This window comes from Aedes aegypti, chromosome 3 (assembly GCF_002204515.2).
Source record: "Aedes aegypti strain LVP_AGWG chromosome 3, AaegL5.0 Primary Assembly, whole genome shotgun sequence".
NCBI classification, from domain to species: Eukaryota; Metazoa; Arthropoda; class Insecta; order Diptera; family Culicidae; genus Aedes; species Aedes aegypti.
In genome coordinates, this window is record NC_035109.1 from 32,600,120 (window position 1) to 32,627,724 (window position 27,605).

The 27,605-nt window shown below is 40.2% G+C and overlaps 1 protein-coding gene across 1 annotated transcript in view; it reads left to right on the forward strand.

Annotated features, from left to right (window-relative positions):
- LOC5571134 overlaps positions 1–16,376 on the forward strand; it is a 221,908-nt gene extending 205,532 nt beyond the window's left edge. The window contains exons 2-3 of the mRNA XM_001659525.2: positions 13,297–13,604; positions 13,670–16,376. Of these exons, the coding sequence (XP_001659575.2) occupies positions 13,297–13,604; positions 13,670–15,617 (2,256 nt within the window). The 3' untranslated portion in view covers positions 15,618–16,376. The remainder of the gene's footprint in view (positions 1–13,296; positions 13,605–13,669) is intronic.
- The last annotated feature ends 11,229 nt before the right edge of the window (positions 16,377–27,605 follow it).

Genomic DNA, 27,605 nt, shown 5'->3' on the forward strand with positions numbered 1-27,605 from the left:
GAAACTCGGATTTGTATGGAAGTGACAGTTCGTTGCTGCTCCAATTTTAACATTGACGCCACTCTTACTTAAATCCACCCTGATGTGTACAATACAGTTTATATACTATGGCCTGAGAACAGCCTTTGGTTGCAAAGTTTCTTGGATATTAAAGTAAACATTTCATCTACGCGACTTCTATCTAAGATTGTTTCGAAAGGTTTCACCACGTACATGGAAATGCGCAAACATCATGGAAGATGCTTGTCTTCGACAAAGGTTGTGAAGGTTTTGTTGGTTCGACATTTTATTTGGAACCATGTGTTAGAGGATTGGAACATGATGACAGTTTCTAGTTAGCGAAAATCATTGAGCATTTACAGCCCAAACACAAATCGCTTAGACGTTACCTTTTTCGAATTGAATAAAACTTTGCACATGTGTCAGTGGCTAACCGATAATACATTTTCCATCGAATTTTTACTACATACCGTGCACCCCCGCTAATTTGAACGGTACCTCATGCAAACCATCGGGGTTCATTTTAAATTGGAACATCTAGTCCCCCTAGAAACGTGTTTCTGGTTACCTCTTTCACAGTTTTGTTTTGATTCTGCGTTCCGTTCCACAGCGTTCCATCTCACTATACTCCGTTCCATGAGCTAAATGACGTTTGAACCATTTTTAATCTGAACGATGTGCAAATTAGCGGGGTACAGATTAAAAAGTGTTCAGATTAAATGTGGTCACACCAACGGGGGTACCCGGTATTCTAGACTACCATCAAACTGAAAGATTTTTTCGATTTGGAAATTTATAACTCAAAAAAATCCGTTGCAATTGGTCAAAATGATGTTTTTCTAAAAGTTTCAAAAAATAACAAGTATTATTAGCTAAAAATGCACTAGGAGAAAAATAAAGTAAATTCACGTTTGATACACACTTACTGGATATTTTCCAGCAGGAATCAGTCGGAAAAACGGATCGATTTGTCTGAAAATGGGGTCTATCCAGCTTTTTACGCTCGCCATGCTATAAAAAATTTGACAGGAGCTTACAACCGTTACTGAACTGAAACTCGAAAATAAATCCTTAGTAACCCATTACTCACTGATATAATTAATATTGCTTCTCTGTCACTCAAACTAAAATTTAAATTCGATTTTCATAAATACAGCAAAGTATGCTGTTCCGCTCAAGAAAAGTAAAAATTTCTGCCCAAGAAATGGTCAAGAAACTTCCTACAGTGAGCTCCATTTGAATTGACATTCCTTTTCAACTGCGTACTGCGATCAAAGAAAAATGCTTTTCTTGAGCATTTCTTGCAAGAAATTTTCCACGCATCGAGTTAGGCGATTACTTTTCGGTTGAAGTGCATACTTCGCTTAAAGCTTTAATAATCATTCCCTTTCATTTTTTAGGTTTTATTTAAAGCAAGTCCGCAATACCTGCAGGTTGACCATATCATTGAAACCATATAGTGCTGTACAACACTTCTGTAAATCGAATAAAAATCATTCAAAGAATTGATGTCTGGAAAATGGAATGAAATTTACCTTGAAAATGGGGATCTCTGCTACTGTGCAATTTACACAATATTTTGTGAGAACATCTTCCAGGATTTTGTGATAATATTGCCCAGAGTTAAAATCGTGCTCACTATTACGCCTTCAGTATTCTGTAAGAAATCTACAATATGTTGCGTGAGAATCTCACCTCATATTATAAGGATTTCGCCAAATACCTTGTTAACATGTAGTTCCGAATTTTGTAAACATACTGTTAAGGATCTTTTTCAAAATTATGTAATAATTAGGAAGCTTTACTGGTTAACTGAGAATCGTTTGCTATAATAAACGTGTCATGATGCCTAATGATGTTTTTTTAGGATTTTATCATAATCTCACCCAGAAATATGTGAAAACCATGCCTTGAACTTTGTAAGAATTACGGCCCGACGACATGCTGCATAAATTGTTTCCAGGATTATGTAAATCTTACAAACTTATAACACGGTTCTGTGAGACTTCATCGTATGATTTAGTAAGGATATGTTTGATCTATTTGGCTGTTTTTGGCAAATTTGTAAGCCTTGGTCTTGCGCATTTCAAAATGCTAAGCCGGGTATTTTAAACATTTATCCTTCAGGTTGTTGTGAGGTATGGTCGACTAAAATTTGACTAAAGACTTGTTTAAGCCTAAAATAAAATAAATAGTTCTTCATTATTAAACGTAACCATTATGACTATTTCCGCAAATCCAAACATAATTTTCATTTATTTGACAGAAAGAAAACAAATAGAAATTGACTGTTCGTCAAGGCATGCTGAGGACATAATTCGAAGTTTCAGTTCAGTGGAGAAAGTCAGCTTCCGTCAAATATTTTATAGCATATTGTTTTAATGGCGAGCGTACAAAGCTGGTAGCTTCCCGGAAAACTACGCACGACTTGACCCCACCGTGACTCGAACTATAGGCCTATTCACATGACGTCTTAAATCAGCTGATCGGGAAGCACTTTGACAGTTCTTCTATGAAAATGACAGGCCCGTGTTAGCACCGGTCCTCCACCGATGTAAACAAATGCATTGACGGATCTGTCACATGAAAAGGCCTATTCTCCTCAAAAACGTCATCGATCGACCAAACATCCCGCCATCTACTACCACCGTGCTCTGCTGTTATATTGGTTCATGTTGGCTTCCGCTTTTCTTGCTACGGGAGGAGATGGAGGCCTAATTTCATTCAGCTCACCGATACAAATTAGTCGGTAAATTTTACCCTACATTCTAAACTAACTGACAAAATATTCTAAACAAAATGAATTATAAAACGAACGAATTTGAAATATTCACACAACATAGTGGTGCATATGTTGCCAACAAATACACGCAAGAGAGCGCTGCATATGACGATCCTAACCTCACTTATTTGACAGCTGCTGGTCCTGTTGTTTACGTTTCGGACTTAGTCGTTTTTTCCATCATTTTTTCATCTTCGCATTTCTATCACCAGCATGCTGATGGTGACGATTTTCCACGGTAGGAAGATAGAATAATACGATCCGTGGGTATCTGCAGTGGATTTGACCTCTCCTCGCAGCAAACTTTAACGAAATTAAGAATGATTCGAAAAAAGTATTAGGTCCAAACTGTAAACAACAGGACCAGTACCTGTTAAAATTGATGCGTGACGTCACAGTGCAGTGGAGTAGTGAACAAATAAAAAAAAACAGTCTCGCGGAACATTACTAAATACTGAGGATTTTGGGAAGCTTTCCACTAGAGATCGAAAGTCAATTTCCTTGACTAGCGTTTCATACAAAAAAACGCAACAGAAGAGGTTAATGTGACTCAGTTATTAATGAGCATGAGCATGAGCATAGATGACCGTACAATTCGTAGTTGCTACTTCGTGATTGACCAGAACAATCGAAGTTGCACAGGGAATTTATGAATGGGGCTTGGGATTAGCTTACCATTCTTCAATGTACACAAATCGAGAGCTCAAATTTTATAAGTCAATAACGGCGCCGGCCACGTCCTTACGGTCATCGGGGAAGGGAAGGAATGTTAGTTAGACAACCGTTGTTACTAGAGACCGAGTATACGTCTGCATCTCCACAGTTGTCATGGAAAGGATATTGGGTTAGTGGGATAAGGTAAAGATCTGGAAGTCACCAATGGTTGGTGATGCGATCCATGATATAATCACGCCTAATCGGATTGGTGATAAAATTGGATAAACGCATTGTACCCCGAACAAGTGTTCATCACTCACCCACGCAAGAGCAAGCGACTCGATCAATAGATCAAACACTACTAACGATCCGCGGCGCATCTTCATTTCACTACTCGACCGACGCGCGACATGTTCGATTCTGCCCTCGTCACCCGGTCCCGCAGGAGCAAGCGTCAAGGTCGAAAGATCAAACAGAACTCTTAATGTGACTCAGTTATTAATGAAAGAGAAAGTAAACAAAGAGAGCCTCTCAATGTTAGATAGGTCCTTTAGTAATGTTCCGCGAAGATCCAACACTTGGGTGAAATAAAACACACCGCAATGCAAAATACCCAAAATGCGAGTAAATTGTAGTTACAGGTTACAGTATCTACAATCATCTCTCCCTAACTCGATATTGAAGGGACCATCGAGTTAGGGAGGTATCGAGTTACAGAACACAAAACCAGTGCAACTGCGATCCAAGGGACCATCGAGTTAGCCATGAAACCCAACTTTTACTATGGTTCTCTAACTCGATATCGAGATACAGAACATCGAGTAAGGGAGAGTTGACTGTAACATCTTAGAATATGTTTTGCATTAGCTAAGGCGAGACCGTTTTGCATTACACACTTAAATTATTTCACCGACCTCAGTAAAATTTTTCGCCGAGAACCCAACAGCTGAGAATTCGGTAATTTTTAACGCCGAATCTCGGTACTTATTTTACCGAGATTTCGGCAATCCGAGTTTTTTGCCGAGATCTCGGCGAACGTTACCGAGATTCGGTAAACGTTTACCGAGATCTCGGTAAAAGTTTTACCGAGAATCGTCAAATTATTACCGAGATATCAGCTGTTGGGTTCTCGGCGAAACCGATTAAGTGTGTATACTATGACAAACAGAATAATGTTGAAACAATTTTCTTCCTACTTTCAGAAATTCCAAACAATTGTTTTTACGGGTAATTATTGTGGTAGCAACTAAAGAAAAATAACGGGAAAATATTGGCGGTATTTTTAAAGAACCTTGCCAAAATTCGTAATGTTAGATTCTACTAAATTTAAATCTTGGAAGTAATTGTTGCATAACTTTGATGACATGTTGAGGAATTTCGGATAGAAATTCATAAATCAGGAACCATACGTAAAAAAATTGTGTAATTTTGCAGAACTCCTAAAATTTTAATTTTGTTTTCATCAGATTCTTGAAAGTGTTTTTTTAAGCATGAACAGATTTTCGTATGAAGTTTTTCAAGGAAGTGTTGCAACAACGAAAGATAAGTGATTATTTATAATCTTTCCTCTAGATGAGAATAATTACAGGATAATAAAAACCTCTAATGAATAAAAATATAAAGAGATTCCTTCAGAATGTTATTTAAGAATTCCTTCCTTGACTTCTGGATTACCCAGATTTCAGCCATAAAGCCTCTAGAAATTACGCTCTGCAATTGAACAACAGAACAATTGATAAAACAATTTCTAAATATATGTTTTGAGGAAGATGTTCACAAATTTCTTTATAAATATTTTAATAAACATCATCTCCATCTCATCATATTTAAATAAACATCATACCCAGTTATTTTGCTCAATATTTCTCCACATTTTATTTTTCCGCTATGCAAATTTCGGAAGCACAAGTATTCCTTGAGATTTTCAAAAAAAAATCCTTCCAAGATTCAGAGGCAAGAACACTCTTCATAAAAAAATTCTTGTACAATCCTGAGATTTGAAGCAGAGTTTAAACAATTTGTTATGTATTTTGAGAATACTGCTAAAGGAGTTTGGTTGTACTTCGTGGTAGAATTTGTAAACAAAATATTGGAAAATCTATGTCAAGGGATTTCTGCAACTTGATCCGCAAATTACTATTTGAATGTTCTATAATAGTAGTTTATGGAACAAGTTGCAGAATGATGATTTTTACAGCACGTGTCGTAAATAGAGCTGTAAAAATCGAGTTCTGCAACGAGTTACGTACAACATGTTTTGCAATTTCGCAGAAGACCACTTGAGGATATCAGAAATTATATCGGAATACATTCAAAACATTTTAAAATTTCTGAAAAATTGTTGTGTAATGATTCATTGCGCAACTTAAAACAGTATCGTAATGAGAAAACATTGCGTAATGAATCATTACAGCATTGGTTTTAGTTGCGTAATGACTATTCCCGCACTGCATACTTCAGTGCAGGAAAGTTGGCCGTTTCATGATAGATTGACGTGATGAAAAACAGCCTATTACGATGAGAAATTGAAAATAAATATTTTGGGAACCACCATGTACAAGCAGCTTTCCTTTTTTTTCGTCCCGCATTAGTAGCAACGTAGCCAGCATACACCAACAACAACGACGGCACTATATTCAATCTTACTTGGTTCTTAACCTATCGGTGTCGTAAAGCAGCTTAAAAGCGAATGAATATCGTAAAATCATGACGATGAAATAAAAACTATGAGAATATTGTAATATTGTGTCTTTTTGTTTGGTGCCGATAAGATACAGGAGAAAAAATAACCGGGGGTCATGGATTACAATTTTTCGGTAAGAATCACCGAACATTCGGTAATTTTGACAGCTGCGCTCAAAAATTCAAATTACCGAAACTTGGTAATCGGTTCGTTTATCGAACCGATTGCCGACCGTTCAGATGTTGAGATTTCGGTAAATAAATTACCGACTTCGGTGATTTGAGTTAAGTGTGTACCGTAAAACGGGGTAACCACAGACAAACAGACGTAACAGCTAGAACAATTATCAATTTAAAACATAGTCACGTGAACATTTACGCCCAAAGCTAAAAATACTTCATTTGGCCAACCGTGAACTAGGTGGCGTGTAGTGAGCAAACGTCATACTCTAACAAAAGTGATGCGAGCGCCACGAGTGGCCCGTCGGCCAACCACCAAATATTAGAATTGGGCGCTATTCTGCTGAACGATGAAAATAATTAGAGTGTTACGTCGGTTTGTCTGTGGGGTAACTTTAATAATGCGAGTAACTTTGATAAGACGAGACCCACAACATACTAAACGAAATTTACACACTTAAATTATTTTACGGATTCCTGTGAAATTTCAACAGCTGAACAGTTCGGTAAAATAAATTTACGGAGTACGGTAAATTTTTACAGTATTCGGTAAAAATTCACCGGAATCCGTTGAATTCCGACGAAGTTACGGTGTTTTATTTCACCAAACTGTTCAGCTGTTGAGATTACGGTGAAATTCACCGTAAGAGCTTAGTGTGTATGTTAATCAGTTAAGCAAAACGAATGCAAAAGTAAAGAGTATTAGAATGATACTGCATGTCAAAGCTATTTTCGTTGGAATCAAGTACATTTGAAGATTTCTATGCAATTATTAAAAATTTATAAGATTTTAGCAGTTTAGAAACGCTTACAAACAATATGTTCTACGATCACTATTTGATGAAGTCATAATGAGTTCGTCACTTATCCTTGACAGCCTAGTTGAAGTAGAATATAAATTCGGTCTCATATCTTTTAGCGAAACCCATTTTTGCAAACTGGGCCCATTTTTGTAATCTAAGTCAGAACTTTCCATATAGCGTTTAACGCCTATAGGTATGCAACGCCCTATGAATGTTCCATAATTCAATCAATTTTGTTCTATTTATACTCCATTATCAATGTTACCCCAAAACAGAAAACCTACTTTCAATTATATGAAAAATTATATGTCCATTCAGAATAAATCTTTTGGCAATTTATCAACTGCAGTCAATAGTTAGAATGCCAGTATTTGTTTAAAAAATATAAATTATAATTCTTTGAAACAGCATGCATAAATATTCAAGTTTTCTTCGAAAAAACTATCAAAGTACCCCGTTTTACGGTACTTTGTACTGCCCAGTAGGTTTTAGAGTAGGCGGTGGAAAATTTCTAAACAAAACGGTCAAATTTGTTTTCCTGTTTTTTAGCCTTCTCGGCGAGATTTTTACAAATAACACTGCGGAACACGATTTTGTCTCAAGTATCAAAATACCACTATTAACTTAACTAAGGGTTGCAGAGTCCATTGCCGTTTTCAAAAATATCATAGCACGTCTAGTTTTTGAGATATTGGCTGTTGAAAATGTAAAATTTGCCTATATCAGCCAACTTGCATGCAAGCTTGTATGGCAAGTTATTTACTTAATTTGCCACAGAATTCAAATGTCATGTGTTAAACAACACTTATCATAAGAGGTAATAATATTGTCGGAGCTCAAAAGTTATTTTTTGATGGTTTAGAAAAGTATTGTATTGTACCATATAAGAGAAACGAAAAATTTTGTATGGACACTGCGAACATGTTGAAAAAAGCGATTTATTTTAAATTAACCGTGCAATTTCAACCAAATTACATCTAAAATGAAAGTTAAAGTCCTATTTTGCATGCTTGATGGATAAGATCACAAAAAAGTTTCATAAATCATACTTTAATTTTTATGTAAACATCAATATAACCAGTGTTTTATTCAACTTTGGCGACCTGTACCTTAAAATTGTGACGTGCTGGAATATTTCTGAGAACGGCATCAGATTCACCCACCCCAAATCTACTAGAGACACATAATTTGGTTCTTGAGACAAGCAAAAATGTAATTTTTGTTACGCTGTGTAATGTTTCACCTTAACACGTCGCAGACCATGAGGAACGCAACAGTGCAGGAACCACGTAAATGTGTTGATCCGTTTTGAAGCCACGTCATGACATACAAACACCATTCGATTTTTATTTATATAGAAGATAATGGATAGATTTTCGGATTGGTGTATTTGACAAAGTTGTTAATTGATGAAGTTGTAACAATTTTGCTGAATACACTAACGCTCCATCTGCTCACCCTACTGGAATACAAAGAAATTTTGAACTTCAAATTATCGTTTTGTTGCAATATTTTAAAAATTTGAGCTTTTGATTATAAACAAAAAGATGTATGTGACAAAAGCCTTTTGAGAAAAATGGCTTTGATGTTTCTAGCAAAATTTCTTTCCATGCAAAATGTACGGGAGCCAAGAAACAAACAAATCTTCAACGAGTTATGATATTTTTCTTGTTGGCGGGAATATCACCTTAAAAACTGTTGAAAATATTGAAACTGTAGAATATTTCAATAGGTACCTAAAACTAACTCAAAACCGACCGAAATTGCACTGACACTCTTTTAAGTGTGGGCCCCACAATTGTAATTACAGCAGTGATTTTATCATAAATTCAAACTAGGACTTCCTACCTTCCGGTTCCCAGGATCCAGGAATTCCTTTATAGATTCTGTTTTAAATCCTCGAAAGATTTATTATGTGATCCTCGATGGAGTTAGCATGAGATCCACGATAAGATTTTTTAAAAATATTTTATTACCGTGATTCTTGACAGATCCATCAAGTATTTCGGGCAAATTATTAAAAGTTTTTACCAAGAATCTTTTGCACGAAATACATCAATGATCTCTGCTAGTAAACAAAGATGAATAAATGCATGGCGAAAAACGAACAATTCTTTCTGAGACCTCAGAAAAACAGATGGAAAACCAAAAATCATGGGGTAATAAATACGATGACTTTGAGATTTCCTTAATACGGACAGAGTTTTTTGGCGACTTCGAAGCTCATAACCAATTTTGTCAAAATATTTTAAGGTTTGGACCGTTATTGACTACACGAGTGCATTAGTGATAAACAGTCAAAGGTTTGGTATATACTTTATCCATTGCAATGTCTTGATTGTTGTGCAAACATTTGATTATGAACGAGCTCACCAATATAAAATTCTGGATAATGAATCATTCCTTGAAATACAAAGGCTTTCCTCTTTTTTTCTGCGATAAAACGTGTGACTTCAAAACAAGACTATGCTTAGCTTAGCTTAGCTTAGCTTAGACTGACTACACATTAGAGTGGTTCAAAAAATCGTTTTTGCTCCACACCTCTCATTCGATTCTAGATCAAATTCTGGGCGTCCTCCCAAAATTTGAGCTTATTCGGACGAAAACTGCACAAGCCCTTCAAAGTTTATATGGGAATTACTATGGGAAAAGCAAGCAATTCATTTATTCGGTCATAGTGTTTGCCCATGTGCTCTTGAGGATTAGAGCTACGTTGATACTGTGAGATACATTCATCAGCTACAACTTTGCCGAAGACCGTTTTTAAATTGGACGCCCCAGTAATTAGTTATTGATTATTGAATGAGTTGTAAAACTTTGGCTATAATTATTGGACCGATCTGCAGGCATCACTGGATATATGCAGTAAAACATAGTAGCCATGATTTGTGCGTGCTATATTTGAAAACGGTCTTCGGCAAAGTTGTAGCTGATGAATGTATCTCACAGTATCAACGTTGCTCCAATCCCCAAGAGCACGTGGGCAAACACTATGACCGATTTAATGAATTGCTTGCTTTTCCCATAGTAATTCCTATATAAACTTTGAAGGGCTTGTGCAGTCTCAGTTTTCGTCCGAATGAGCTCAAATTTTGGGAGGACACCCAGAATTTGCTCTAGAATCGAATGAGCGGTGTGGAGCAAAAACGATTTTTTGAACCACTCTACTACACATATCAATGGTTGCTATTCCGTGATTGACCGAAGTCAGTGAAAATGCACAAAGAATCAACTAGAAGTTCGGCTGGGATTGGCCATAATCTTCTTCAGTGTGCATAATTCAGTGCCTCTATTTATACAGGGTCAATAACGGCGCCGGCCACGTCCTTGCAGTCAGGTGGGATTGAGGGAAGGAATGTTAGTGTGTAACCTTTGCTATTTGGAGACCGTGTTTGCCTCTGCATCTCCACAAAGGATACTGGGAGGGATGTTTGTTAATGGGGAGGATCGTTGGGTCATAGGATTCACTTTGATAAGCGATTAGACCATGGTAAACAATGATTTGTGAGATATATACATGCTTATAAGTAAATATAATATTTTCATTTGATATGAACAATTTCTATGTAGAGGAAAATTATGCCGACAATTGAGGTGACGAACCATTCAAAGTTTGTTGAACAAATACCTAAATGTAACATTCCTGCAGCTGTCAGGACGAAAGCATGTGTTATTATATTTTACTCATTTGAAAAGAAACAAAAAACTCGATTGGTTGGGACATCATAGAACACTCTTATTCTTATGCCGACACTTACAGTGGCGAACCATCCAAAGTTTGTTGAATAAAGTGAACCTTTCGCAAGTCTACACTTGTAGTGTCGAACCATTCAAAGTTTTTTTAATTACAAAAATAAAGGTATATAAGAGGTGTTCTGAAAAAAAAATGTTAACCATAAATAAATCATGAATCAGAGTTTGTGTCGACACTCACAGTGACGAATCATCCATAGTTTGTTGAAAAATCATATTTACATCCCACCATTGTAACGATTGAATGTGCAGTCATACATATTTTATAGATTAGAAATAGTAGCATGAAACGAGCTCACCAATTGATCCGTTATCCTTGACTGAGCAGCCACAATCCACTTTCGGCTTCACTCGTTTGCTCGGCTATAAAAAAGCACTCAGGAAAAAAAAATAAGCGCGCGACCCAAAAAGAATAAAAAAAAAAACTGTTCGGGCTTTCTTGACGCACTGCCCAGGAGCAAGCGTCAAGGTCGAAGGATCAAACAGAACTAACCGATCGCGGAACTTTTTCAGTTACTCCAACCGAACTCACCGATCACGCCACTTTTTCACTTACTAGACCAACGCGCGACATGTTTGATCCTGCCCTCGTCGCTTGCCCCGGGAAAAGCAAGTGTCAAGGTCGAAAGATCAAACAGAACTCTACGAAAAAAAATTTGAACCCTTCATGAAAAACTGGATTACAGTTGAAGAGTATTGTTATGTTGCTAAGCATTATATTTTTTCTGTTCCGCTCAAGTTTGATGGTTTTGATCTTCACTTTATACTTCTTAAACAGTGTTGCCAGCCACATGAATATTTGTGATTCGGCCGACTGTATGGCACGCAACACTCCTTCAACTTTGGTGAATAATCGGTATCCGTGTGACTTCAAAACAAGACTATGTTGGCTAAAGTTTTTGAAAAACATGTCCAACTTCACAATGTTAACATTGATCGATTGAATCGCATTCCGGCGGAACTTCGAATAAGAAAAAGTATTGTGTTAAGCAGTGTTGACCAGACTCATTTCCCCGAAATTAGAATTGTGAAGCCATGAACTGTTATAACTGTGCGTTGTATTCCTGAGATGGAGAAGGAGGTGTTTGGGCTTGAGTGTTACACATGGGATCCGACAGTTTCGATCTCGGTGGGCCGCAATTCAAGTTTCGGTGAAATGATTCGCACTCACTCACTCACTCATTTCATTTCACCGAAACTTGAATTGTGGCTCTCTGGGATCAAAATTGATCGATTTTGTGTGCAGTACTCAAGCTTAACCATCTGCTTTTCTATCTTAGGAGGATAGAGCATGGTTGTAGTAGTTCGTGGCTTCGTAGTTCGGAAAATATTATTTTCGGGGAAATGAGTCTGAACAACACTGGTGTTAAGCTACATGTTCCCATGTGAGTCGGCTTCATACTAGAGTTCACAGTTTTCGAGCATGTGATGTCAATCGTACAAAGCATCCGCTACTTTAAAATATCCAAAACTAACAAGACAGTCCATTTAATGTCACGCTCCGAAGGTCATCTGTACCAGGTGTAAGGTAGCGACCAAGCCACGAGAGAAACCCGCCATCCTGATTGTATAAATTTGGTTCCAAAATGACGTTTCTGTTCACTCTGTCTATAGGTTATCGACCATGGATCCATAAATTTTAGCGATATTTTTCGCTAACATTGTCCAGCTGATCGAGCGAATTAAGACGTTGTTGTCGACCACCTGCGCGAGGAATGTTGTAATCTTTGTAAAGCAATGAATCACCAGTTTTGAAAAGTAGGCCTCTTGTAGCCTACTGTGAAACAAATAAGATGATTCATCAAAACCTGAAAATTTGTATCTAAGAAGGTTTGAAGAAGCTGTTACTATAGCAACGTCCAACTGTCCTTTGACATAGTCTGCCATGCCGTTATCATAGGAACCATGCGATTCTCGCAACAACACAGCGTCAACGAACATTGCACCAGTTTAGCGAAACGGCCTACTACGACGATCGACAAGTATTTCAACGCCGCATACCGCGCGCGATCGATTATGCAATTCAACCGACTCTTAAGTTCCGTCACGTCTACGCTGCTGCTGCTGCTGCGGCGGAGTAGCTATCGTGCGGCTCTTTAGTACGAATCACCGCGCAAAGGCGTAGACAAACAAAAATGAATCAATCCCGCCGCGCTCTTCCTCTTGGGCGTGATCCTCTTTCTCGCGCTTGCAATTGCCTTTGATGATGACGATGCTTGACGATCGCCTCTCACCTGCGTGCATCGTTCAAGTCAAGGACGGCCACTTTCCACCCGTCCTCGCCTTTGGCCACCGAGGTTGGGGACGCTTCCGCCAATCTTTGGTACTTTCGGGCTTTGATTTATCGTTTGATCGATCACAGACACTGCATCGTGAACAGCCGTATGAAATGAGTTGAAGCGCACCCGCCTAAATGTATGCTTTGTTTTTCTTTTGCAGACACTGAAATCGATCACGATGCAACTACGAAAACGTCTCACGGTCGGCTTCGTGCTGCTGATGATGGCCGCCGTTATGACGGAGCAACTCAATGCCAGTCCGATGCAAGGACCGCAGATGCACTTCCGGCCGCGGTACCCCCGAAGGGACAACTACGCGGCGTACAACATCCACAAGACGTTCAAGGCACGGGACGTGAACGAACTGGACGCGAGCCAGGCCCGCAAGGCCATGGTCGACGTTCAGCAGACGATCGCCGAGGTTCAGCGTTTGTTAGCTAAGGACCCGACGCTCCCGAGGTTGACCAGGTTGGTTGAATGTGTTCAAGATCCTCGACTGTTGTACTGATTGATCAAAACTTTTCCAATTTTAGGGGAGAGATCGAAGAGCTATTTGAGAACGTGACCCGCGAAGAATTAGCCAAGTCGCTTCGCGAAGGCGATCAGAACCGTGCTCAGCACATGCGAGCCCTGATGTTGGTTCTGCCATACAACACCAACAACATGAGCCCGGAGAACATCCAGAACATGTACACCCTGCCGCCGGTGACCAAGGTGGTGCAGAACGAGGTCGTCCCAAGGAAGCAAACCCTGCCCAAGATCATTCCAACGAAGATGACAGCCACGACGGCGCGAACAACGCAGAGAAAGAGAAAACCAGCAACGGAAACTACGGAAGCGGCTTCAACGACGGCTGTGCCCATTACAACGATCCGTTTCACAACACCCAAGCCAACAACCTTCCATCCGGCCTTGCCAAACGTTATTCGTGACGAGGCCAAACCGGCTCAGACTAAACCAGCTATTGTTTCCACGACACCCATCACCGAAGTTCCGGTAACTGTAATGGAATACGTTACGAAGCCCATTGAACCGGTTACCGAGAACGCTCCGGTCAAATTTGAAATCCCGATCTCTACGACGGAGGATGCCGTCAAGAACTCAGAGATCAGCAAAATCCTAGCTTCACTTGGCTTCGGTGATGGCGTCCCACCAACCTTCCGACCTCTTCCAGTCGAGATGACCACTCCGGCCGGAATAGCCGACATCATCGCTGAGTTGACCACTCCAACTACGGAAAGCCCCTCCAAGGAAGATGAAGAGCTCAGGATGCTGTTGCGATCCTTCGGACTACTGAATGATAATCGCAACTCGGTTGGCCTTAATCCACTTGGCGATCCACTTGCTCTGATCCCTGAAACGCTGACAGAAGTCCAGCCCTCGCATCTGATTCAGAGTGAAGATCTGAAGGTCGAAGAACTGGAACCAGCTGCTCCAGCTATGGCTAAGCCAGATATAAAACCAGACGATTACGTCGCTTTTAAACCACTGCCAAGCGATGCCCCGAAACTTGACGAAGGTCTGGACGCCTTGCTGAAGTCTTTCGGAATCATAGACAATGGTGATCGACAGGAGAAGTCATTGAAAGCGGAGAGCAGTACGATCAGCAGTGTCTCCAATGCCGCAACGACCGAAATGGAGGAAATGCCCATGATCGACAAGGATCTGGTCGTTCCACAGATGGCTTCCTTGCTAGACAACCTGGGCATTCAAACCATGAAGAAGGATCGTAATGGCCGCAAATTGACCTCCAGCAAAGATTTTGAAGGAACGGAAATGAAGTCCAACGGAGTCGCGTTTCGTCCGAAGAAGAAGTCCGAGAAACCCGAAAAGTTCGTCAACGAAGACTACCGCAAGCTCGAACAGCTGTGGGAAACCATCCGGGAACTGGAGAAGCTGAACCCCAATCTCACCGAGGAGTCCCTCGAATCCCTAAACCTGAAGAACTTCAACCTCAGCGAATCTCTCCTGTCGCAAGGACCGAACCCCCTCGAGAGCTACGACATCAACCGAATCAACGACATCAAGAAGCGTCAGCAACCGACTACCGAGGACACGCCAACGCGAATTTCCCTTGACCTGGCCCTCGCCGCCAACTCCTCCACCAGCAATACCTCATCGAACCAGGTGGAGATCATCTCCACGACCAGCGGAGATCAACCGCGATCCACCATCCTAGAAATTGATTCCAGCGCAGACGCGCCCAGCTCATCCACCACAACCACAACTACCACGACGGAAACTTCCAGCACCACTAGCTCGGACAATTCGGCACGCTTCACGGCGCTGGAGGAATCCTTCGGAGGCGGGGCGGATCCTGTGGAACAGGAACCACTTCCACCACCACGGCGGAATGGCTTCTACTTCCTCGCCGATTGGAACTCGTTCCTGGAGGTGGGCGAAGACCCGAACAAGGTGGTGATCAGCTTCCGACCGCAGGCCGGAGATCCCAGCCGGTTCCTGCCGGTGAATGTGCCGTAAAAGTGAGAAGATCAGTGGTGGAGTCGTCGATCGCGCGTTGATCGACGGACTTCGGGGTGGGTGATCGGGTTTGTAGATTTCTTATCCAGGCAGGGGTTGAGCTAGTTTTATTCAAGGTACATAAACGTAGCGACGAAAATTTTATGTAAAATTCAACGTTAAATCATGCACACGAAGGAGGTGCAAGAATTGTCACAAACTTCCATTGCATATCGTGTAAAACTGCATAAACAGCATGTAAATTCTCGCTGTTAGAGTCCATGGCGGGTTAAATTTACACGATGTCAATGTAATTCTGGCATTCCTTTTAAGTGTAGGATTTCACGCTGAGCTTTACATGGATTTGTGTGTAGGAACAAATGAAAAATACTCTTTTGGAACTTTTGGAGGTACATAAGGCAAACGAAAAAAAATCTGTTTCAAACAAAATCGAACGAAAAAAAAATCTAGTTTTAAGTGAAAATCTCTGAGAATGATTTTGTGATTCTTTTCCCCGATCGAGAAAAGAAGCAAAATATTACTGTTACTCAAACGAATCCAAACTCAAATATCGATGAATAAGATAGATGTTTTTCCCCGGATGGAAAGGTAACATTCTTCAACGTAAATCTGCTTTTCAGTCCATGATAATTTTTTTTCTGTACATAGGTAACTTATAGAACTCGTATTTATTTGTAAATTTGAACAAGAGGATTAGAGAAATTAAGGGTGAACAACTGTAACAGAGTGGATGCAATAAAGGAAATGTGACATAATACAGATATGGTGTTTCATTACTCTCTCAATTTCTACCTTGATGACATACCATTCCAATGAACCGCAACTGAGTCACCATTCATCAAATATGATCTCCCATTCAGTATCACAAGGGCGTATCTCTAGTAGCGTTGGGCAATTTTTAATCGATGTTCCAGAAATCGATGTTTTCATTTCGATTGATCGATTTTTTTGAATCGATGTTTGGAGCACCTAAAATTGGATGAATCGATTCTCTTCATTAGATTTTTTGATTCGATTCATTTTGTTGAAATCGTTAAATATTTCTTAATGAGTTGATGACAAAAAAATGAACGGATCTTGAAGAAGTAAACTGTTTCATTGATTTTCAAAACGGATTTGATTGAAAGATATTGAAATCCAATGTAAATGCAGTTGGTCTCATTTCAAACATCATAAATTTAAAATTGCTTTCTATTCAAATCGATTCGAAAACATCGATTAAATCGGTAAATCGATTCGGCATTTCAAATGTAAATCGATTCAGTAACATCGATGTCCTGGATAAATTTACCCAACGCTAATCGGCAGTGGTCGTTTTCTCTTCGATAATTGAATAATTTTTGTGTACTAATCCCAAGAGAAAATCGACGTAAAGAATTCGATCACTGCAGATACGCCTGTACGATGGTCAATAATCACTTTGTCAATCCACTTAACTCGCTAAACTTTTCGTCTTGTACCTGCAGGATTTGAGTCAAAAACATTTTTAGGGATTCTTATTTTCTTCTTGGCATTACGTCATCGCTGGTGTTGTGTTTTGATTAAAATACTTTGAGAGTGTAACACGGACTGAAAAGGAGGAAGGGGGTTGTTGAACGGACTGTAGAGAAATAAAGAACGTATGATTTACTTGTTTTAATTATGAATCGTGGTTTACGGCCAACCAGCCGAGTGGAAGTTTAACAACTACCGAAAAGCTAAACATTACATATAATTTGCAATTGGATTAGATGGACAAATTGATGTGAAGATTTGCGAAAAAGTTACACGTCTTCTCAGTGAGAATCGAACTCACGACTCCCCGATCTCTAGTTGGGGCGCGTTAACCACTACGCCATGAGAGGACTCATGAACGCAGAAGTTAACCTGAATTCGATTTCAGCTCAATAATCACGTGGTCCTCTTTCGCAAAGTGCACCTCTTTCGGAAGAATTAGATGCCCATCCAAACACAACGCTTTCTATATATATCCAATGCCTAGCCCGAGAGCGCATTGTTTTTTAGATATAGGAATAGCACACTACACTAGCCAGCAACTGCGCTGGCTGAGGTTTCTATTGTGTGGGCTTCCAATGGGTCGCGACGTTCTCAAACGACCGGTTACGGAACATGAGTCCGTTGCTCGATAAATACTTGTTTTAATTATGAATCGTGGTTTACGGCCAACCAGCCGAGTGGAAGTTTAACAACTACCGAAAAGCTAAACATTACATATAATTTGCAATTGGATTAGATGGACAAATTGATGTGAAGATTTGCGAAAAAGTTACACGTCTTCTCAGTGAGAATCGAACTCACGACTCCCCGATCTCTAGTTGGGGCGCGTTAACCACTACGCCATGAGAGGACTCATGAACGCAGAAGTTAACCTGAATTCGATTTCGGCTAGTGTAGTGTGCTATTCCTATATCTAAAAAACAATGCGCTCTCGGGCTAGGCATTGGATATATATAGAAAGCGTTGTGTTTGGATGGGCATCTAATTCTTCCGAAAGAGGTGCACTTTGCGAAAGAGGACCACGTGATTATTGAGCTGAAATCGAATTCAGGTTAACTTCTGCGTTCATGAGTCCTCTCATGGCGTAGTGGTTAACGCGCCCCAACTAGAGATCGGGGAGTCGTGAGTTCGATTCTCACTGAGAAGACGTGTAACTTTTTCGCAAATCTTCACATCAATTTGTCCATCTAATCCAATTGCAAATTATATGTAATGTTTAGCTTTTCGGTAGTTGTTAACGTATGATTTGCTAAGTTGATTGAATTCGGTTATATTTTCTCGTTAAAAGTCCGGAACAGGTCGTAACATTTGGCGACGAGGCGGAGCGAATCTGTGGAAGTGATTTTGCTAAAAGTTTTGCTCGAATAGGTTCGGATTTGACGTGAAATAGAAGGGAGCATCCGGTGCTCCAAGTTGGACTAAAACGAAAACATTTGGTTCCGCGTTCGCGACGAACAGTGATTCAATTCGAAGAAAAATAGGACAAAATGTTCGATCCAATGAATCAGTCCCATCTTCCGGCATTTGATCCGGGGGACACGTTCACTGTCTCCGCGCGATGGAAAAAGTGGAAGCGGGCATTCCAAATTTTTCTGGATGTCAACAATGTCAACATCGCTGCGCGGAAGAAATCGTATCTCCTACATTTCGTAGGATCGCAGGTGCAAGATATATATTTTGGCCTGCAAGGAGATGAAGAACCAGTTGTACCTTACGGCTCCGACGTGTACGAAGAGGCGGTAAAATTGTTGGATGCGTACCACTCGAACGACACAAGTTCAGGAATTTGGAGCAAGCGGCCGACGAGTCAATTGAGAAGTTTGTGCTCAGGCTGAGAGAACAGGGCAACCTGTGCGAATATGATGATCATCTGGAGGACGAAATAAAGGAACAACTGTTTGAGAAAGGTAACTCCGATGATCTTCGAGCGAAAATTCTCTCCAAGCCGCAGATGACGTTGGCAGAAACCTTAGAAGCCGGCCGCTCCTTGGAAACGATCGGCAAGCACAGGAAGAATTTGAAGCTCAACTCGAAGCCGGTGGAGGTGAACAAAGTATCAAGATACTCCAGCAAAGCGAAGACCAATCAGAAAGGAGAATGTTATCGGTGCGGCAGGGCTGGGCATTATGCCAACGACGAATGCTGTCCAGCCAAGGATCGGAAGTGCGAACGTTGTGAACTGGTAGGGCACTTCAAGAAGCGCTGTAATACGAATCCGCGGAAGAAGGAGAGTCGAGACGATAAAAAGCTGCGACAAGTAGTTGCTGATTTGCGGCTTGCTGATTCGGACGACTCCGATGACACAGACAACGCTAGTGAAGAATCAGAAGAAGAAGAAATGCAGTACGTGTTTGCAACCGGTCCGGACTGTGGGGAAAAAGTCGTGTGTGCAGTTGGGGGAGTGAAAATTGAATGGGTAGTAGACTCTGGCGCCGGGGTGAACGTTATTAACCGGCAAACCTGGAACTACCTGAAGAACCAAAAAGTGCGTGTGAGTTACCAATCGGCTGACGTGAAGAAACCATTGAAAGCATATGGAGGGCACCCGATCCGGGTTGCAGGCATGTTTTCAGCCAGCGTGGCCACGAAGAAGAGTGCGACCGAAGCGGACATTTACGTGGTTGAAGAAGGAAGTTTTTGCCTACTGGGGCGGAAGACGGCTAAAGCGCTTGGCATCCTGAACATCAACACAGCGGTGTGGGCCTTACACAACGGAGAAAACGATCGAATTGGGAAAATTGTCGGAGCACTAGCACAAATCCAGATAGATCCGACGGTAAAACCAGTGCAGCAGACGCAATGTCATATCCCGATTCCCTTGCGCGAGAAAACAGAAAAGGAGATACAGAGGCTATTGGAGCAGGACGTCATTGAGGAAGCACCAAGGGATTCACCATGGATTTCCAGGCTGGTTGTGCGTCCCAAAGCCGGAGATGCATCCGCTGTTAGGCTGTGTGTCGACATGCGGGATGTTAATAAAGCAATCATCCCACAGCACTACCCGTTGCCGACATTCGACAGCATCATTCCACACTTGAACAACTGTAAGTGGTTCTCCAAAATTGACCTGAACAAAGCCTTCCATCAGGTGGATTTGGAGCAGGAGTCTCGTGTAATCACCACATTTGCGGCACACAACGGATACTATCGCTACAAGCGATTAATGTTCGGGCTGAATTGCGCTTCAGAGCTATTTCAATGCATCATGGAGCGCATTCTAACCGGACTGCCAGGTGTGAAGCCCTTCATCGACGACGTGTTAGTGTTCGCTGCAAGCAAGGAAGAGCACGATGTAATCTTAAAGGCGGTACTGGACAGGCTTGAGTCGTGTGGAGCAACAATCAACAAACAGAAGTGCGAATTCGGCAAAACCGAAGTGGAGTTCATGGGCCATCGGCTGTCAGGAGAAGGCATCTCCCCTAAAGAAGATAAAGTTGACACGATCAGGAGATTTCGGGATCCGAAAACTGTAGAAGAACTCCGCAGCTTCCTGGGGTTAGTTAATTACCTTGGGAAGTTCATTCCGAACCTGGCCACGCTAACATCTCCTCTTCGGCAACTGTTGAAGAAAACTTCTCGGTTTTTTTGGGGCAAAGAACAGAAAATCGCATTTGCCAGAATTAAGGAAGTTCTTTCCAACCCCAAGAACCTAGGGTACTATTCACCACTGGATAAGACCATCGTCATCGCCGATGCTAGCCCTACAGGACTGGGGGCGGTGAGGAGAGGAATGATCGCAGGCGTGTAATCTGCTACATCAGCAAGGGCCTTTCGGAAACCAAGCAGGCGTACGCGCAGAATGAGAAGGAGGCTCTCGCTCTTGTGTGGTCCGTCGAGAGACTGGAAATATATCTCCGAGGTTTGGAATTCCTCCTAGTTACCGATCATCAACCGTTGAAGGTTTTGTTCGGACCCAAGCAGCGCCCATGTAAGCGCATAGAACGATGGGCACTACGACTCCAGTCATTCCGCTTCAAGATCATTCACATCCCAGGTAAGGCAAACATCGCCGACCCGCTTTCTCGGGTTGCCGGACTTCAAGGAGTGTACTACGTATGATGAGTATGGTGAGTCCATGCTTATGGCGATCGTCGAGGTGAACAAACCGGAAGCAATGACACTGGAGGATGTTACCGTGGCAACAATGAAGGACATCGAGTTGAACGCCGTGAAGACAGCAATATCGACTGGACAGTGGACGGAAGCAGTCAGAAAATATATTCCCTTCAAAGATGAGGTGTTGGTAGTGAACGATATGGTGCTGAGAGGTGAAAGATTGGTCATTCCTTCGTCCCTCCGTAAGGGTTTACTCAAGCTGTCGCACATTGGACATCCAGGCATCGAGCGCACTAAACAACGTCTTCGATCCAAAGTGTGGTGGCCGACCATGGATAGGGAGGCAGAGAAGCTCGTTCGTTCCTGTATGGACTGCCAGCTAGTGAGCCGGCCTGGACCACCAGAACCACTGAAAGTTCGTGAACTTCCTCCAGCTCCTTGAAGCTGCTTAAGCATGGATATTTTGGGACCGCTGCCGTCTGGAGACTCTTTGCTAGTCGTAATCGACCTGTACAGTCGGTACCGTTTTGTGGAAGTGTTGCGCATCTACCGCAGACATTTTGAAAAAGCTGAAGCCCATACTGATTCGGCTGGGCTTCCCGGATGTGCTGCTGACAGACAACGCGGCGAACTTTTCCAGTAGCGAAATGAAGGAGTTTTGTCTTCGATATGGTATCCAGCTCAGACATACGACCCCGTACTGGCCTCAGGCCAACGGTGAGGTCGAGCGGCAAAACAGGAGCATTTTGAAAATTCTACGGATTGCTGCGCTCAAGAAATCGGACTGGAAGAACGACCTCGAAGAGTTCAACTACGTGTACTCTTTAACGCCACACCCAGCAACAGGACGATCACCAGCTGAACTTGCATTTGGCAGGAAGTTTCAAGATTGGATTCCTCAAATTACCACCAAACATTTCATCGAAGATGAGCCCATCCGAGATCGCGATCATGCATATCGTACATCAGCTAAGGAACAACACGACAGAGCGCAAAATGCACGTGAATCAACTTTAACAGAAGGAGATCTCGTCTTAATGAAGAACCTAGCAAAGCAGAATAAGCTTTCTCCTACATTCCTACCGGAGCCTGTAATCAAACAGGAAGGAAACAGTATCATAGTCGAGACACCAGAGGGAGTTCAATATCGTCGTAACTCATCACACATCAAAAGAGTCCCAAGTAATTCCGTTATGACCAGTCACGAAGTGGAAGATGAAGCAGATCTTGACGAGGAAATGGAAGGAGCATGGGCTACGCCAAGAACAGCTACTCAGTCGCCTTCGACACAACCGACAACCGCACAATCAACATTGGGACGGCCAACGCGTCATACCAAACGCCCTCTGAGATACGATGACTACGAAATGGATCTCGAAGACATAGACGGACAGTAAAGAAGCAACCCAGAAGAAGAAGAGATTGTTGTGTTTTGATTAAAATACTTTGAGAGTGTAACACGGACTGAAAAGGAGGAAGAAGATTGTCGAACGGACTGTAGAGAAATAAAGAACGTATGATTTGATTGAATTCGGTTATATTTTCTCGTTAAAAGTCCGGAACAGGTCGTAACAACTGGGACAGAGCCTGATTTATAAACTGAGAGCAAAGTCGAATAACTGTTATTATTGTTATTATTGTTATCTAGTATGACACAAGGGCAGTTGTTAATTCCACCTATCGTTTGTCTGGTGAGTTGCAAGCTTGGTGGCAATGATGATGTCGCGCTACACGATAAGTGTTCATCTGCAACAACCAGACAGCTCACCAGTCCACCCTGAGGTGGATCAGGCTGAGTTGTTGAGTTGAAGGAGAGCGAAAGAAGGAAGGCACAAAACAATGAGAATATATACCGAGGTGCGGAAGAAGACATTTAGTGTGCGTGACATCCGTGTACGGTGCAAAATGTTTCACTACTACAAGCGAGCGAGCTCCCATAAGAAGCCATGTAAATTAGTGACGTAGTTATTTTTGTTTACGTTTCTTCTCTTTACTAATACATACCCTTTGCTTCTTCTTCCACACCTTAGTATATATTCTCATTGGGCACAAAAGTCTGTTTTGACAGCTCTGCAGAAAGCGAGCGCGCACGGAAAGAGCGCCAGTTCGGCTCGATTTGTAATGATCGGTTATTATTATTATTATTCCTCTATTGGATATTCTATGGTTTGGTTGATCGATGTAAAAGTTTGGTTTAAAAGCAGCTTTACTTATTTTGCAAAATGTTGAAGTTATAATTAGTACATAAACAAAAGGGGAAAAACGTTTGTGCAGGTTGTGCATTACGAAAAAATCTCTTAACTTAAAGCAATGCTCGTCGTTGGTTCTTGTGGAAGGATCAACATGTTCGGCTGATCGAATCTTATTTTAAATATCGAATAACACCACATGCAATTGAACAAGTATGTGATTACAATAGACTTTTGATATTTTCAATTCTGAACCACCGCAAAAAAAATATAGGGAATCAAAATTCTCCTGAGAGGGATGATGTTGTGGAGGCTCATTCTAATTAACCCCTCATCATTAACCAGCTTAATTTTTTAACGCAAGAAAAAATTCAAATCGCGATAACTTTTTTATTTATCGGTATTTTTGCACCATTTTTTCACAAGTTCTCAAAAAACTCTTCTAGTTTATGAATCCGTGTCGATATTGATGATTGGTGATCTGGTTTTAAAGATATTCCAATGTTTCTTGGGGGACCGACTTTTTTCATTTAAAATGTCTAGGGCGGCCATTTTGTTTTACGTCAACTTATCGAAAAAATAAAATGTGGGCTTTACAATGCCATGTAATGAGGAGCTACTCTGAAAAAATCATTCAAATTGGTTAAGAATTCTAAGAGATATCTAAAACATACGAAATGAGGTTTTTTGAAGTTTTAAAGATCTTTATTCGGCCAGCGTGGTATCAACAACATGAATGCTCATTACTCAAAAACGACTGAATCAAATTGCTTCATTTTTTCACTACATACTCTCACTAATATATAGTTTAGAATAGTGAATATCCGCTTGGGATAAAAAATCTGTAGCCTGAAATATATACGTGGGTTATGGATACGCGTCGGTCCCCCAAGGAATTTTGGAATATCTTCAAAACCAGATGACCGATGATTAATATCGACACAGATCATAAAACTAGAAGAGTTTTTTGAGAACTTGTGAAAAAATGGTGCAAAAATACCAGGAAACAAAAAAATTGTAGCGATTTGAATTTTTTTCTTGCGGTAAAAAATGAAGCTGCCGGTAGAGGGGTTAATATTGTCGTTCAATTATGGGGATAAATTAAAATTGTTATTGTTTTATACATACTTTTCTTAAAATTACTTGTAAATATTGTTACCGCACAATTATTTATATACCGTCGTTGGGGGTGACAATGGGTCATAAAGAGATGTGTGCGAATTATTTATTGAATAACTATCGCAACTTAACTCCAATAAACTTCAAATTTCGTGTGTATGTACTTTGATGGTACATTAACAACTGTTAAAAACATTATAGAAAAATATTTATTCACAGCGGCACCACAAGTGAATGAAAAATGACCCAATCTCACCCCATAGAGGGGGTGACATTGGGTCACTGTGATTGAAATAACTTGTTTTTGGTAATATGGCTGCTAAACCATTCACAGCTGAAGAATATTGATGAAATACGATGCAAACAAGATGAAAAGATATCTAAGATGTCTCACAAGTATGATAAACCCACTTAAGAGAACGATTATACCAAAAAATTTGAGAGCTATGAGAAAAAATATGTAAACACAACATTCATCGTCAAGTTTACATAAATTTTCTATTTTTTTTCCCTCGAATTGTCTTCAAAGTCTCATCCCCATTGCCATGAAGCCTATTCAGTTTCCCCAAAGGTGTACTGAAACAGTGATTATTTTAATTCTTCGCAAATATTTAAATTTCGGAGCGACATTCCACGATCAATATATTTCAGGCAGATGTTGACGTCATAATCACGATATTTCAGTGTTCCAACTCATTTGTACTTCCAGGAGATGTTTCTATAATATGAAAACACTGATAAATAATTAAATTGAAAAAATAAACAATCCATTTGATAAAATTTTACGATGTTGCTGCGCACGAAACACAGTTGCTGGATTGAGAAGTTGTCAAAATGCGTTGCATTGTTATTCAATGTACGGAATCCTCAAGTAGACTAGTTTGATGTTTCAGAGATGCTGTATTTAGAAAGAATAAACACATCTTAATGAAAAAGGGAACTACCGGCACCGTAAAATGTCAAAAAAGTGGACTTGTAATTTTATTTACTGTCGTTCTTGCTTGACCCAATCTCACCCCTATTTTTGATGTATTAGACACCGTACCGAAAAAAATAAAATTTTTGTTGAAAAATCAAATAGAATCCGGAAAATACATGTGAAGTGCAATGAAAAGACTTTAAACCTTCTACTAATATAACGATAGAGGTTAAAGTACATGCGTGATTCTTTGCACAGGAGAAATTTAATGTTGTAAATTTTATCTAATTTCAACATACAAGTTTATTGATGTAGTAAACCAACACTACTATTTCTAAAAATGTATATTGTGATGAATTATATGTAATAATATGTTCCCTAACATATGAATCATTAATTTTAGTAATATCACCGTTATTAGCTGAAATAATTCATAAATCATATTTTTCCGTTTTGACCCAATCTCACCCCCCAGACCCATTGTCACCCATCGACGGTATCAAATATATCAAATAACATACATAGATATGGTCGGTGTTCAGACAGACTGTACCAAGTGTTGTTTTAATTGAGTAAAAAAAATGTACCCGAAACATGTGAAACATCAAAATATTATATATATATATATATATATATATATATATATATATATATATATATATATATATATATATATATATATAACGAGATTTTTAGCCCTAGGCTAGTTCATCTCGGGACCAACGGCTTTACTTCCCTTCTGAAGGAAGTCGTCACTATAACTTTCATGTCATAAGTGACTATCTCGGGGATGGGATTCGATCCCAGGTCCTCGGCGTGAGAGGCGTGTGTTCTAACCACTACACCAGGTCCGTCCCAGTGAAACTTAATCCTACACAAGAAATATATATGAATCAAAGTATTTTTATGTAAAAATCATATGAAAAAAAGTTATTGTTCCAGAAACTACTCTAGAAATCTTTGGAAGCTTCTCCCGGGATTCTTCCTTAAATCACTCATGAATCCTTCAAACCGTCGCTAGGATTGTTCTGAAAATCTTGAAATTATTTCTGAATTTTCTTCCAGATATCGCTTTGGGATTCATAAAAAACGTTACCATTTCGGTATTACTTCTGAGATTATTTCGGATATCCCTTTGCGATTCTTCTGGACATCTTTTTGGATTTATTTGCAGAACTCTGTATGTGATTTTCCGTGTATCTCCTTAAAGATTACTTTTGGAATCCAAGAAATTATTTTTTTTGAAATTCTTGAAAATTATTTTGGAAATACTATAGAAGATTTTACCATAAATCGTGATGCAATTCTTTTGGATATTCTTAGAGTATTTTATCGAAAAATGTACTCCCAAGTAACATTGGTAGCTGAATAATAGCTTAGCTTAGCTTAGCTTAGCTTAGACTGACTACACATATCAATGGTTGCTATTCCGTGATTGACCGAAGTCAGTGAAAATGCACAAAGAATCAACTAGAAGTTCGGCTGGGATTGGCCATAATCTTCTTCAGTGTGCATAATTCAGTGCCTCTATTTATACAGGGTCAATAACGGCGCCGGCCACGTCCTTGCAGTCAGGTGGGATTGGGGGAAGGAATGTTAGTGTGTAACCTTTGCTATTTGGAGACCGTGTTTGCCTCTGCATCTCCACAAAGGTTACTGGGAGGGATGTTTGTTAATGGGGAGGATCGTTGGGTCACAGGATTCACTTTGATAAGCGATTAGACCATGATAAACGATTATTTGTGAGATATAAACATACTTAGAAATATAATATTTTCGATTGACATGAAAAATTTTCAAGTATGAGAAAATAATGCCGTTACTTGAAGTGACGAACCATTCAAAGTTTGTTGAACAAATAGCTAAAAGCAACATTCCTACAGGATATTTTACTCAAATTGAAAAAAAAATATCGATTGGCTAGACCACCACATAATATTCTTATGCCGACACTTACAGTGGCGAACCATTCAAAGTTTTTTGAATAAAATGAACGTTTTGCAAGTCTACACTTCTAGCACAGACCAAACCATTCAAAGCATTTTTTTATGTATAAAAATAAAGGTCAGTGATTTTATATAAAAAATATAAAACAATAAAGTTATGAATAAGAGTTTATGCCGACACTTACAGTGACGAACCATTCATAGTTTGTTGAAAAATCATATTTATGTAACGATTAAATGTGCGATCATACATATTTTATAG